Source organism: Rutilus rutilus (assembly GCF_951802725.1).
Source record: "Rutilus rutilus genome assembly, chromosome: 5".
Classification (NCBI taxonomy): Eukaryota; Metazoa; Chordata; class Actinopteri; order Cypriniformes; family Leuciscidae; genus Rutilus; species Rutilus rutilus.
In genome coordinates this window covers 9,346,235-9,361,001 of record NC_140213.1, presented here as the reverse complement: position 1 = coordinate 9,361,001, position 14,767 = coordinate 9,346,235, and the positions used below count along the sequence as shown (strand labels likewise).

General features: G+C 38.9%; 1 protein-coding gene across 1 annotated transcript; it reads right to left on the bottom strand.

Moving 5' to 3' along the window:
- Positions 1-499: 499 nt before the first annotated feature.
- Positions 500-11,006, bottom strand: chrna5 (cholinergic receptor, nicotinic, alpha 5). Its single transcript, XM_084409787.1, has 9 exons — positions 10,879-11,006; positions 10,420-10,527; positions 7,167-7,318; positions 6,794-6,838; positions 6,474-6,583; positions 2,814-2,991; positions 2,222-2,554; positions 900-1,268; positions 500-811 (listed from the first exon to the last, which is right to left on the bottom strand). Exons 2-9 carry the CDS (start codon positions 10,490-10,492, stop codon positions 653-655), a joined length of 1,419 nt encoding a protein of 472 aa, XP_084265913.1. The 5' UTR covers positions 10,493-10,527; positions 10,879-11,006; the 3' UTR covers positions 500-652.
- Between the last annotated feature and the right edge of the window lie 3,761 nt (positions 11,007-14,767).

Below are 14,767 nucleotides of genomic sequence, written 5' to 3'. Positions count from 1 at the left end.
TAGATGACTCAGCTCACGATCATCGTGGGAAAATGTGAAAGGTAAGCCATTCATTTAGCCTTTTAAGGTCGTAAGTGTAACTATTTTGCGTCCAAAAAAAATTTCCAATAAATTCCAATATTCCAAAAAAATATATAATAATCACACATTTGCCCAAATTTATGTAGTTGACAATAACAGGCAAAATGATTTTTTAAAAAACCCTGAAAAAGACAAAAAATTCATTTAAGGGTAAGGGCTAGGCTATTTTGGTTAAGCTTTAAGCTAACATCACACCCCCCCCCCCCCAAAAAAAAATTTGCTTAGCTGCTTAATATTGCTATGTAGCAGATGATGGGGGAGGAGCATTCTCATACCAGAGAGCATTTAATTAAATAAATAAATAAATTACACGCCCTTGAGTTCAAGATGAGTAATCTATCTCAGAAGGAAACAATTATAAATTGTCACAATGAACAATAACTATTTTTTTATTGTAAATTTTATTGTAATGAAATCAGCATATAACAATAAATGTGATGCAGCATGTTACAAAATTAATGACAGCGCTCGAAGTTGCATAGATGTTTTGAAGACTACAATAATAAATGTAACAATAATGCAAAAACTTTATCCAAGCAAAAGATTTAGTAATTGTATACATTCATGTGTTTTAGCTGGTACTTCCAGCATAGCTGGGAACAATGATATTGGCCCATTTATAGATGACAGGGATAAAAAGGAGAGCAGAGCCAAGCAGTGATACTAAGAGAAATGCCCACAGGAAAACCCGGTCCAGGACCCGAGCCACAAACTTCCAGTCCTGAACAACCTAAAAAGAGGCATTACATTAGAATTCATTAGAACTCAAAACTCACAAAAATCACATCATGCCTGGGAGTCTTAAGTGAGACTCTTACCTCTCTGACTTCATTCTCCTTCACGACATGAAGCGTGATGTAGTGTATAGATTCTAAGGCTGCCCGCAGACTGTGTTCTGCACTGAGCAGAGTGGTATCATGGCCTAAACTCTTCTCATACCCCAGCCCTCCTCTTCCAGTCCTGTCTACTCTCTGCCTCACTGCGGTGGTGGCGTAGCGGTCCACATGGCTGCGCATGCACAGCAGTTTAGGCAGGTGGTGCAGAAAGATACGGCGGACCCAGGGCGCCATGCTGTGATGAGTAGATGAGGAGCGATGATGGATGTTAATGGCAAAGACGGTGATGACAATGGAAAGGGTCACAAAGATCATAGTGAAAACCAAATATTCTCCAATGAGAGGAATCACCTGGGACAGAAAACAACATAGCAGAAAACATAAGTCATTTGACAATTGCAGAGCTATTTAAGAATGAGAATGAAAGAAATGAAAGTAAACATAAAAATCATTGGAAATGATCTCAATATGCGTTTAAAAAAAAAAAAAAAAATTGTAATAATATAAAATGTTATGTATGGTAATTTAATACCATAATACCGTTTCAACTCCAGTCCTAGGGACCCACCTAACATTTTAGATGTTTTAATCCTTCCCTCGTGTCACTTTGACCCGAAAAATTGTGGTTGAGTGTTCATTGGAGGGGTCCAAGACTTAAGGACTTTTGTCGCACTTGAACCACGAATACACACAAAAAATGACTGGATTCAGATTCGGATTGTTGTAATAAAAAAAAAGTAACAAATCCTTCCCTTGAGGGTCAATTCAACCCCCTTAGGAACAAATGGAATGCGAAAAATGCTTCAGTAATAGCATACATAGAAAACCCTAAAAAGAATGCTCAAAATTAAAACTATAAATGCAAAGACTTTACCAAAAATTATTTTATAATGTCTACATGTGTATCTGAATGCATACTGAAGAGATAAACTCAAGAACTGACTTTAGCACCCAGCAGAACTACTAATTTGCTCCATATATTGCTATGAGGTCATCTAATGGCAAGAGTCATGAAATATCATGTTATATAGAGGTCGTCAGAGACACCCAAATTGACCCTATGTGAGATGTTTGAGCTAATTTGAGCTGGTTTATGCATGTATTAAATAATTATTTTGAATTTAGGTTGAAATAATGTGAGGTTTGTGCTTAAATATATTATTCATTGATACAATCTAGTAATTTAAAGGTACATAAAACAAAACATCAAAAATTGCATTAAAAATAGAAAGACAAAAATGAAATGATAAAAGCTTTCTGTTAAAAGAAAAAACATAGCTTTGAATTCTTACAAAAACTACCACCTTTGAGGAGGAAGGGATGATCTCTTCTATCACCAGAAGGAAGACAGTAAGGGAGACGAGGACAGACGTGCAGAGGGAGATTTTCTCTCCTCCATTAGATGGGAGATAAAACACCAGCACGGTCAGGAAAGACAATCCAATGCAGGGAATGATGAGGAAGAGTGTGTAGAAAAGTGGGAGACGTCGGATAATAAAGGAGTAGGTGATGGATGGATAGAAACATGTCCCATCGCTTCTCAAACCCCGGCTACCTGTGGCCGTCACAATCTCCCATTCACCGTTGTCAAAATAGTCACGTTTGTCCACTTGTACATCCTCAAGGAGAATGTCCACCTTAAAAAATGAATATTATGCAGTTGTTATATGAATATCCAAATGTTAAACACAGAAACTATCATAATGGCGTCAGAAGACATGGAATAAAAAACACGAGTCATATTAGCTACTTTTAATAGTCACTATGAACTGACATAAATAATAAATAAAGGTTTTTAAAAAGTAAATAATTTTCAGAATTCATTTTTGGGTTAACTATTCCTTTCAACAAGCAAACACTAGTTTTAATGCCTCTAATAATAGATAAAAAACATACTTGGGAACCATCGTAGGTCCAGGAGCCAAACTTCATGGAGCAGTTTTGAAGGTCAAAGGGGAAAAATGTCACATCGATGGTGCAGGCAGATTTATAGTTGGCAGGAGGGGTCCAGGAGATAGTGCCATCATATCTCACCACTGCTTTTGTCACTGTGGCCTCGAAATTACCATCTGCACTGCAGGTGAGAATCATTCAGTAATGAGATACAGTGTCCAAATTTAGTGAGAATTAAATCATTTGAGATTAAAAAAAAAGTTTCACATTTCAGTTGGAAACATTAATATTGACCTATAGACTTTATAATGGGGTCTTTTCCATTCTCCATTTCCACCGGGGTCCATAAACTCATAATGTAACAATTCCGGTTGATTTTCAGAAATCAATCTTAAGAACTTTTTACACATAAGATCAAGCTTTAAATGAAATATGATTTTAACAAATTCCACGGTCTTGTACCAAACCCCTTCCGTTTTCTTCAGATAAAAAAAACGTCCTGTGGACGTATTGTTATATGTGCGTGATCTGGGGAGTGTAATACTTCCTTATTGGACGTGTTGTGTGCTTGCTCTTCTCTCTCTCTCTCTCTCTCTCTCTCTCTCTCGCAGGCTGCTAATTGAGTTCTAGCTGAGAGTGTACAAGTGTAAAGTAAGTCCACTGAAGGTGAGCTTGTTGAGAGCCCAAGTGCAGTTTATTCACAAAAACGTGATCAAACAGAAAACAAAAGCATGGTGTGGCATGAACTCAAAAACATGAACATGGACATGACGCTTACCAAACAGTGGTTACAGGAAACAATACTTAAAGACACATGGCAAACATGAGGGCTTAAAAACACAAGACTACTAACAAGGGACACCTGGCTTGGCAGGCATGACGTGAAGAAGCTCAGGCTCGGCAAGCAATGACGTGAAGAAGCTCCGGCTCGGCAAGCATGACGTGAAGAAGCTCAGGCTCTGCAAGCATGACATGAAGAAGCTCAGGTCCGGCAAGCATGACGTGAAGAAGCTCAGGCTCGGCAAGCATGACGTGAAGAAGCTCAGGCTCTGCAAGCATGACGTGAAGAAGCTCAGGCTCGGCAAGCATGACGTGAAGAAGCTCAGGCTCGGCAAGCATGACGTGAAGAAGCTCAGGCTCTGCAAGCATGACATGAAGAAGCTCAGGTCCGGCAAGCATGACGTGAAGAAGCTCAGGCTCGGCAAGCATGACGTGAAGAAGCTCAGGCTCTGCAAGCATGACGTGAAGAAGCTCAGGCTCGGCAAGCATGACGTGAAGAAGCTCAGGCTCGGCAGGCATGACGTGAAGAAGCTCAGGCTCGGCAGGCATGACGTGAAGAAGCTCAGGCTCAGCAGGCATGACGTGAAGAAGCTCAGGTCCGGCAAGCATGACGTGAAGAAGCTCAGGTTCAGCAGGCATGACGTGAAGAAGCTCAGGTTCAGCAGGCATGACGTGAAGAAGCTCAGGTTCAGCAGGCATGACGTGAAGAAGCTCAGGTTCAGCAGGCATGACGTGAAGAAGCTCAGGCTCAGCAGGCATGACGTGAAGAAGCTCAGGCTCTGCAAGCGTGACATGAAGAAGCTCAGGTCCGGCAAGCATGACGTGAAGAAGCTCAGGCTCGGCAAGCATGACGTGAAGAAGCTCAGGCTCTGCAAGCATGACGTGAAGAAGCTCAGGCTCGGCAAGCATGACGTGAAGAAGCTCCGGCTCGGCAAGCATGACGTGAAGAAGCTCAGGTTCAGCAGGCATGACGTGAAGAAGCTCAGGTTCAGCAGGCATGACGTGAAGAAGCTCAGGCTCAGCAGGCATGACGTGAAGAAGCTCAGGTTCAGCAGGCATGACGTGAAGAAGCTCAGGCTCTGCAAGCATGACATGAAGAAGCTCAGGTCCAGCAAGCATGACGTGAAGAAGCTCAGGCTCGGCAAGCATGACGTGAAGAAGCTCAGGCTCTGCAAGCATGACGTGAAGAAGCTCAGGCTCGGCAAGCATGACGTGAAGAAGCTCCGGCTCGGCAAGCATGACGTGAAGAAGCTCAGGTTCAGCAGGCATGACGTGAAGAAGCTCAGGTTCAGCAGGCATGACGTGAAGAAGCTCAGGCTCGGCAAGCATGACGTGAAGAAGCTCAGGTTCAGCAGGCATGACGTGAAGAAGCTCAGGTTCAGCAGGCATGACGTGAAGAAGCTCAGGCTCAGCAGGCATGACGTGAAGAAGCTCAGGTTCAGCAGGCATGACGTGAAGAAGCTCAGGCTCTGCAAGCATGACATGAAGAAGCTCAGGTCCAGCAAGCATGACGTGAAGAAGCTCAGGCTCGGCAAGCATGACGTGAAGAAGCTCAGGCTCTGCAAGCATGACGTGAAGAAGCTCAGGCTCGGCAAGCATGACGTGAAGAAGCTCCGGCTCGGCAAGCATGACGTGAAGAAGCTCAGGTTCAGCAGGCATGACGTGAAGAAGCTCAGGTTCAGCAGGCATGACGTGAAGAAGCTCAGGCTCAGCAGGCATGACGTGAAGAAGCTCAGGTTCAGCAGGCATGACGTGAAGAAGCTCAGGCTCTGCAAGCATGAATAGACACCAGATGGCCTTTATTTTAAATAGACACCAGATGGCGCTGTTCTCGACACTCTCGAAGCTTTGAATCTTTTCCCGGAACAGTCAGGGGAAAGCCTCAGTGATTCATGAGTCTTCATTTCCCCATCCCTAGCATGGACATATGGACATATGGACATATGGACGCTTACCAAACAGGAAACAATAATTAACAAAGACACATGGCAAATATGAGGGCTTAAATACACAAGACTAATGACTACACAAGGGACACCTGTGACCAATGAAACAATGAACCAATGACAACACAGAACACATGGCAGGATCACATGACTAGAACAGGGATAACATGACAGACATGAAAGAAGAACATGAAACAAAACCAAAACGTGACAACAGGTATATGAATTAGTGAATTCTCTTTTGTGTAAACGTGTACGACCAGAGTGCGGTCCTACCTTTTCCATTTTTGTTATTGATGTGTAACTGCTACAGTGAGCATGGGGGACGCTGAGTGTGCTCTTCCTTTATGTGAATATTGTTATTTTCTTCTACTCTCAGTTTTATGTGAATACTTTTTTTAATTATGAATTCGGAAGCTGTTGGAAGAGGGTGCCATTTTCTTTGAATTTGAAATTTGCCAATGTTTATGTTAGACAGGAAGTGAGATAAGACTGTGTTTTTTGTTACCTTTGAGTTTGATTTAAATAAAATTAAGTGTTATTTGTTTAATTTTGGGATATTACCCAGTTAGTCTCATTTCCACAATAAGTACATAGTATGTTTATGTGAAACAGGACTGTAAAATAAAGTGCTTCCAATTTTGTTGTTCTGCTTCTTTTCTGGATCAGGGGATTGAAGTGACTGTCCATCTTTTTCATTATATTATTTATTTTTATTATTTCCAATAATTTTTACATCCTCTCCTACCCCTAGACAAAACGGGGAGGATTATAACTGTATGAAATTCACTAAAGTCACAGTATAAACATTAAAAATATGTGTGTATTAAAAGAAAAAAAATATTATTAGACTTTTTAAGTTATTTATGGCTCTAACAGAAATGTTAAACATACTGTTCAGTCCCTCTCTGGTTTCCTTTCGGACTCATACACGTACTTGTCATAGAGCACGATGTCGGGTCTCCAGATGGAGTCTGAGGGAACTCTAATGGAAGTGATGCCCAGGTAATGATCCGGATTCCATCGGAGCTTCATGTCTGTCCACTCCTGAATGCAGAGAGACATTGATTTATCTGCAAAGCTGATCACCAAATAAAACCGTAAAGAAAGCAATTGGACACATTGGCCATAGTTAAAATTGAATCTATCAAAATGTTAACTACTATCAAAATGCAGACAATATGAAGGCAAAATAAAGAAAAAGTATATTTCATATTAATCAGATAAACCTCATTGGGTTATTAAGTCCTGCTTTACCTGTTTTATCCACACATTGGTCGTCATCAGCTGGTTCTTCTCATCCTAACCAACAAAAAATCTGATATTATATCTGTGTTATTCTATGTGCCTTCATGTTCTGCTGAGATTGATTTTTATGTTCTTTATGTCCCAGATACCCCAATGTTGTACATGACAGATATTATGGATTATTTAGTAACCCCAGTTAATCTAACTCTTTTTGCTACTGACTCCAAACAGAACATAAAGGTTAACAATAAATAAATTCCTGAACTATTTGAATAATAGAGAATTGCCTAATCAATGCATATATTTTAAAATGTAATCTTTATTGTAAGGTAACATTTTGCCTAAAGGAGGAGAATGCTATTTCAGAAGGACTAATTCTCACCACATCCACCAGCTGGGAGATTGCCAGACCAAATTTCACCTGTACCGTTCCATTTAGATCCTCCACTGGTCTCACCCATTTCTGGTAGTTGCTGAAGAGATGTTTAAACAACTTGTCTTCTGTCTTGGCATAGGAAGACAGCACAGGAGGCCCTAAAAGAAAACAACAACTTCATGTTAATCTCTCTTCCATTCAATCAGGAGGTACTGGGACACTAAACAACAGTAATTAGATAGCAACAGTCTCAGATTCAAAGACCACACAGGCTTATAGAAGGTGTGACAATTTGGTTGACACTTTGTCAATGAACATAATTGATCTCACAATGAACATCTCACATAGGCTTTGTAACAAGCTTGCACCTGCACCTTTTAGCATCATATACAAATTCAGTCCAATAGAATTAATTCTTACTGGAATTATGGGATATCAGTGAATATCAGACCTTGAGCCTTTCAAAGCTGCTTTAAAAATGACTTGTTTTAATGTGCAGTGTATACTTGATGAACTCGAATGAAGCTCATTTGGCATTGTTATTGGATCTCCAGCAGCTGCTGCTATCATGCCTATATCCTGATCAGATTTGCCTCTCAAGGCCTCCAAAGTCTTAGTCACTAAGGGAAACATGGTTTGCGAAACATGTGTTCTTGTCTGTGAGGGCAGATAGAGTTATGAATGGAGATTTATGAATCTCTGAATGTGAAACTGGTTTAGATGATCTGGGTTGTGTTACCATCACTGGTGCGAGGGATATTCTTCAAAGTGGAATATCAAGCTACTCAAAACCTAGTGAGCTGTCTACTGCTTAACATAGGAAGTTGTATCCAAAGGAAGCATCCTAACTAAAATGGAAGTTCAAACGGGACTGATTTAAAATGTTTTAAATTTGCAGTAATTCTATGCATCAGACAAATGCCCTTCATGTGCATAATTGAAGTACATTTGATGCCAAACTAGTTTACCATAAGCATGTTAATAAACTAATAACACCATATTCATATCTACGTTTAATCTGCTGGCTTTTTTCACATTACTATATATATATATAGTATATAGTATAAGTATACTACACTCACCGGGCTGTTTTAAATCTAAACCGTATATAATATTTGGTAGCCTGCTGGAATTAATTTTTTTGGACGTCTAAAGCTGGATGTAATATAAGACCGAATAAATCGTCTAGCCTCACTGAGACTCAAGGGAATGTTTTGACCCAGAAGCCATAAAACACTGCAAGTGTCATTTTTCTCATTTCTGTCTAAAATGAGAATTCTGTCTGATGACCATTGGTGCTGCATTTATCATGAAAAAAAGACCCAAATACCTTACAATGATTGATGCATATCTGTGCCGATTATTCAGCTCCATATTTAGATATTGACTGGATTTTACAATTTTATCTCTGCCCCAAAGCTCTGTTTCTGTCCTTATAAATCTGTAATTTCATAGACAACCACAGATGGTATTCCAGTTTCAGCTTGTTTTGCCACTGATCAATATCTGTGGTTCTATTCTCCCTTGATCAATATAAGACTAATTAAAAAATGCATTAATCCTCAGGTCACACTGTTACAGCTGACCTGAACAAACTCATAAAGTGATAATCAGTGTGGGTGAACATGTGAACCATGACTTATTAAAACACTCTGAATCACTGCAGGCAGAATCTGATCTCTGCTCTAAACTCTGTTTATGTACATCCTTAAAGAACATAGTTGTGTTTTTTACTATTTTATCTTAGAATAAAATATTTTTGCAACATATTCATAAACTGAATTGACCATTACTAATTAAAATGCAATTGCAATGCTCAATTAATCGTGTATCCCATATGCACTACAAGCATAATTATTCAAGGCTTTAGGTGGTCAGTTCTACAATCTAAGTGGTAACTGAATTACTTTATAAAATATGACTAAATCAACATGACTAGATCAGGTTACACAAACAAAAGTAATTGAAGGGTCAGATACCTTCCTATATTTTCACTTTCTACAGTGTTTTTACTAAAGCTATGAGCCCTGCAGCCTAATATAACATCTCTGACGTGCACTGTGTGTGCATTAAAATCATCAGTTTGGCCTTCAATTCACAAATAACTTATTCTCAGCTAATTTGCATAACACAACATTTTGAAATCAACTAAATCCAAAAGTTGGATTATCTGTGGCCTTTGTGACTTCTTATTTAACATGCCACATTCTTTACAGTTTTGTGGCACCTGATATTTTATACTATAAACATACAAGTCTTCATCTCTGTCTAGTCCTGATTGTCAAGCCCCTCACTGACTAACACAGAGCAGGAGACAATCCATTTTGGAGTGTAATCTTATCAGTGACACTGAGAACCTCTATCACAGAGAGGGTCACAGAGCGAGAGAGCTGTTGGAAATAATAATTGGATGAAGAGATGTGATGTGATGGACAAGCGACTGAATCACAGGTCACATTTTATCCCAAAATAAAATTATATTATATTATATTATATTATATTATATTATATTATATTATATTATATTATATTATATTATATTATATTATATTATATTATATTATATTATATTATTAAAGTTGCTCTGGAATAATCAATTCTGGCCAATCACGCCAGCCAGAGATCACTGTCATCCATGGCATCACTTTATATCGGCAAATTAAATTAGATCAACTTTCGGTCCATCGAGGTCAGACGTCCACGATTAAAAACATGACCAACTTGATAGCTACTTTATAGTAGAATTTAAAGTTGTAATTATAAAAGAAAGAGACACTGACACTGTTTTTCATGTTTAATTCTGTAAAGCGTACTTTAAAGTGGGTTATTCGAAGAATGCGTGTATATTTTGAAGTGTTGTAACCAAGGAGGTTTAAAGGAGGCGTGGCTTTAGAGATGCTCTGAAGGGAGGGTGGGATCTCATGCTTTCAAAGCTAGCTTGCTATTGCTAGCCTCTGCGAAATTGCCTACCCTAGATTTACTATAGTAAGACTAGAACAGTAGTGTTCCGAGATATCAGCACACTTGTAACAATTTTTTATTATAAATAAAAAGTAAGGCCAATGTTTTTCTTCTCCTAATGGTCCTAAGATAATATTCTATGAAATTTATTTTAGAAATTGTCTATATTTTATATATAAATGATAGTTTCTTTCTTTAAATTTTGGGTTGAATTATGGACATGACAGGCTTTGTGAGATTTCATCCAGGCACAGATGGCATGAAGGTGGGGCATTGAGCCAAGGTCAGAGACACTTACCTAAAGAGGAGCAGAGGACAGCACAGCAGACTAGCAGGAGGAGAGCTCTAACAATGCTGTGATCTGTTACCATGATACCATCAGGAGCAGCAAAGCCACAGAGAAGACCTGCAAGCAGACATAGGCATGCATGCACTTTATTGCACACAAATACAGTCCGATCTGTTATTGAAGACTCACAAGCTTGTTAGCAATTAAACATATATGTGATATGTAGTGGAGACATTACACACGCTCCTGAACGCTGCATATTTTGCATCTTTCATGTGTGTGCAATTGATCACATAAAATGTTCTGCATCATGCACATGTGAACAGACCTTTACACAAGCACACAAAGCATGTACCTATCCACCTGTCTGTTGAGATTACACTCGCATTTATCAGTCTGCAAACACCCAGTGTCTCTTTCTCTCTGTTTCTCTCCCTTTCTCTTTCTTTGTCAATTTATTTTCCTTACCTGATTATGGACTGGAAGAGAGCGGAATCCTTTAGAATTTTTCTTTTCCATTTGGTTGTCGTGTGTCCATGCCAACCAGCATGTGTGTGGCTGCTTACTCACATACAAGCAGTCATATGGTCTCCTCCAACTCCTTCTCCTCCTCCTCCTCTTCCTCCTCCTCCTCCTCCTCCTCCTCCTCCTCCAGAAAGGCAGCCCCACCCCCTCACCCCCTTGCAATTTCCCGCACAGGAAAAAACAGCCAATCACAGCCATGGATCCCTCATTATCTTGTAAAGTCTGCCCCCTCCTGTTCAAAAATATGCACACATGTTTATGAGAGTACAACAGAGGTCCTTCCATTCTTTTTAGGCTAATGAGCTTTTTGTGGATAGAGAGACAGCAAAGAACTTTATTACATAATGTGTAAAATTGACAGGCTTGTTGCTTGCACTATAAATAACACACATGTATAGTACCATATTAAAGTAATGAAAATGAACCCTATTTACTTTCATACTGAACATTCCCGGTCATAATGTGAACGATTCATGTTATTCCAAAAATGCTTGTTTTAGTAATCTTTAATCAAAAAATATAATAACTTCACTGTAAAAAATTTATTGTCAAATTAACAGTAACTTACTGGCAACAATTATCCAGTAGATGCTGTATTTCATTCAACAGTAAAATTACTGTAACACTAAATACAGTACTGTTAAGCATACTGTAAAATTAAATACATTATTTTACTGTAATTTTTTACCACGTTAAAACACAGTATTACACCGTTGATTTTTAATAATACTGTATAGTATTATACAGTTATGAAATGTTATTTTATTTACTTTTATAGGGCTACTGTGTTACCTGTAGAATATGTAGAAAATCTGTAGGAATATTATTTTAACTGTTAATGGGAAATAGAAAAAAGAACAATTGAAGCTTTAACTGCACAACAAGGTTTATTGTGTATTTTTTAAACAATACATTAGTAATAATAATAATGTAATATAATACAACAATAACAATCTCTTTAAAAGAAGACTAATGAACAATATATATTTAATAATTAAGATCAGTGAAGAATTCATGTATTTCAATTCATGCAAAAATGATCCTGAACAGGTAAAAAAGAAACTTAGAAAGAAAGCAAGACAGGTGAGGATGAAGGCCAGGTGAGGAGGGTAGTGATGGTGTCAAGTGGTAGAAGAGTGACAACACTTCTGATAATCCTGCAAGGAATGATAAGCACAAATCAATCAGAGGCAAAAAATACAACTAATAATAGAAAAAACCTAACTCACATTATCAACACCTTTTTAGGAGAATTTGTTTTTCCTATGGTATCCACCTTATTTTTCACGGAAGAGTGGCACGGCCATTTATAAATGAAATGTGTCTGGCTTCCGGTATCATCCGCTTATAGTTATTTCTAGCTGTACAAAAAAGCTTGTTGTTATGCTTCTTGATATTTTGATGTATTGAATTTGTCATAATTGTAAACACTAGTTTGTAGCACAGAAAATAGCTTAGGTAGGCTACTTTAGTTTTTACTTATAAGAAACACGTTCAACATGGACACGCAAGCGGTTTTCTGTGGTAACGAACAAATACTCTATAAAAGAGAATGAACATGTCCTGTATCAGAAGCTAAAGTAATAAATATTGAGAAGGCAATGGCCCGTATTCTATATCTCTGACTCCAAACAATCGGCCACTGACCAGGGCTGCGTTTCCCCAAAGTATTGTAACCTTAAATTGATTATAGAGCAATTACCACCAATGGTCTCTACGATCAATTAGGCTTACAATGCTTACGATAGTCAGTTCCTTTCGTATATGTCTGTCGACTTTATGCTTACTAATTTTAATGATGAAAAAGACATGCGTGAGCTCACGCCGTGAGAGGCGAATGTGAACGCTGAGCGGCAGCGGGTTAGATTAAATTAACGCAGATATGAGGTGTGTATAATTTAAACTAAATAACAGTAGCTGCTGATCATTTCTCTTCTGTTCAATTCTCGATTTTGAATAAAATTTAATTTAGATATATGCATAGATTTGATTTTAGATTTGATCAGAGATTTTAAATCGATTCTATGCATATATCAAATTGAAATTTGATTCAAAAGAGAATTCCCAATTTCAAAAGTACCGCCTCTTTTGAAACAAATCGTGACCCAAAGAATCGATTTGAATCCAATCATTGAATCAAAAGATTCCCAACCCTATGTCAGGGTTCTGTCACTTCGGTCTAGTTAATTTCTTGGTTTTGTGACAGAGCTCTGACACTCCCTGTTTTGTCTCGTCTCTGTGTGAGTGTGCGGTTCCGAGCGCGCTCGGGCCGTGCACTCACTTGTCTACGTGCCTTGTTATATGTGCGGGGCATGGTGTTTGGATCCCGACACGTCTGTCTAGTTAGGTTTCGGTTCTGTGTCGGGATTCGGACATCAATGCTCCGCGTGTTTGTTTTCTTTTGTGAGCGCACGGAATGAGCTTTCGCTCGTTCTCGTGCGCTCTGTCTTGTCACGTGAGCGCGCGCGGTTTCGAGTTCGCTCGAGCCGCGCACTCTTCTGTCTGCGTGTGTTTTTTCTTGTCTTGTGCGGTGTAGCACACAGCTAGTTTTTCACTGGCTGTGTGCTTTCATGTTATGTTTTGTGTGAACACGTGGCTTATGAGTTTTCACTAGCTGCGTGTTCATGTCTCGTTTTGTGTTCTAGTCCTGTTTGTTGTGAGCACATGGCTTGTCATGTGTTTCCTTGTGCCATGTGCTCTCCTGTCAATTGTCTAGCCCCTCCCATCTTGTTACCGGATTATTAGTTCATTTTCCCCACCTGCCCTCCCTCGTTACCTGCTTTGTTTGCTCTCCCTATTTATTCTCCTTGTGTCTTCAGTCCTGTGCTGGTTCGTCGTCGTACACTGTGTGTTTCCCTGCTGTGTGCTTCAGTCAAGTCAAGTCCAAGTCGAAGTTCAAGTCTAAGTCTGTCTTGTTTTCCCCCTTGGGGTAGTTTTTGTTTGTGTTTTGTTTTATTTTGTGATATATTGAATAAAAGACCTTTTTCTCGCAATTGAGCCCTCGCTCCCTTACTCTACCTGACACCCTATTACATTTCATTATATTTTAACTTTACCTGTTGTCTTCATTATTTAATGTATGTTTGAGAACATTTAAAACTTAAAATAAATAAATATTTGACATTGATTGTGATAATTATCAATACAGACTGATATGAAACATTTTATCAAGATGATTTTTTACCATATCACTCAACCCTATTTTTTACCATTTCATGTTTTAATTAAAACTTATTTAAAGAGATGTTACAATTATAATATAAAAATACAAATTATTTGACTTATACAAGGCATATTTGTTAAAGGAGTCATAATGCAGAAATTTCACTTTTCCACGAGAATCAATGTATGTTATGAATGCATAATGATTATACACTGGCCGGGAAGCCGATATTTAAAAGTGAAGCGTTTGTTTACCTCGGGGTTTGTAAAATAGGCCACGTGCACGCGCACGAAAAAACGAGATTTTGATTTCTTCCCCCTCTTGACGTCAAGACGGGGGAGGATATACCAAATATGGACACCGCAAACCTATGCCGCGGGAAGCCCGCCCCTCTCCCCCTCTCCCCCTCAGATTCAGTTTAGTTGACTCGAGAAAGATGGAGAAATCGAGTGCACACCTGAGATGCTCTGTGGGTGACTGCCACAAACAACATGCAAATGTGTTTTATCTACCAAAAACGGACGAAACTATCAGGGAACAGTGGATGAAATTCATTTTTAATGACGCTGTCCCAACAACTCTTTCAAGTGGCGTATCGTTAGGTGTGTGTGCTAAACATTTTACACCGGAATCTTTTACAAATTTGGGACAGTATCAGGCGAACTTGGC

Bases quoted from the DNA above. Each gene is read 5' to 3' on its own strand.
- chrna5 (XM_084409787.1), bottom strand. From the start codon at position 10,492: ATGGTAACAGATCACAGCATTGTTAGAGCTCTCCTCCTGCTAGTCTGC. The intron at 1,269-2,221 runs GTGGTAGTTTTT...TTTCTGTCCCAG, and splicing joins TCATCCCTTCCTCCTCAAAG to GTGATTCCTCTCATTGGAGA. The intron at 812-899 runs GTAAGAGTCTCA...GCCTCTTTTTAG, and splicing joins AGGAGAATGAAGTCAGAGAG to GTTGTTCAGGACTGGAAGTT.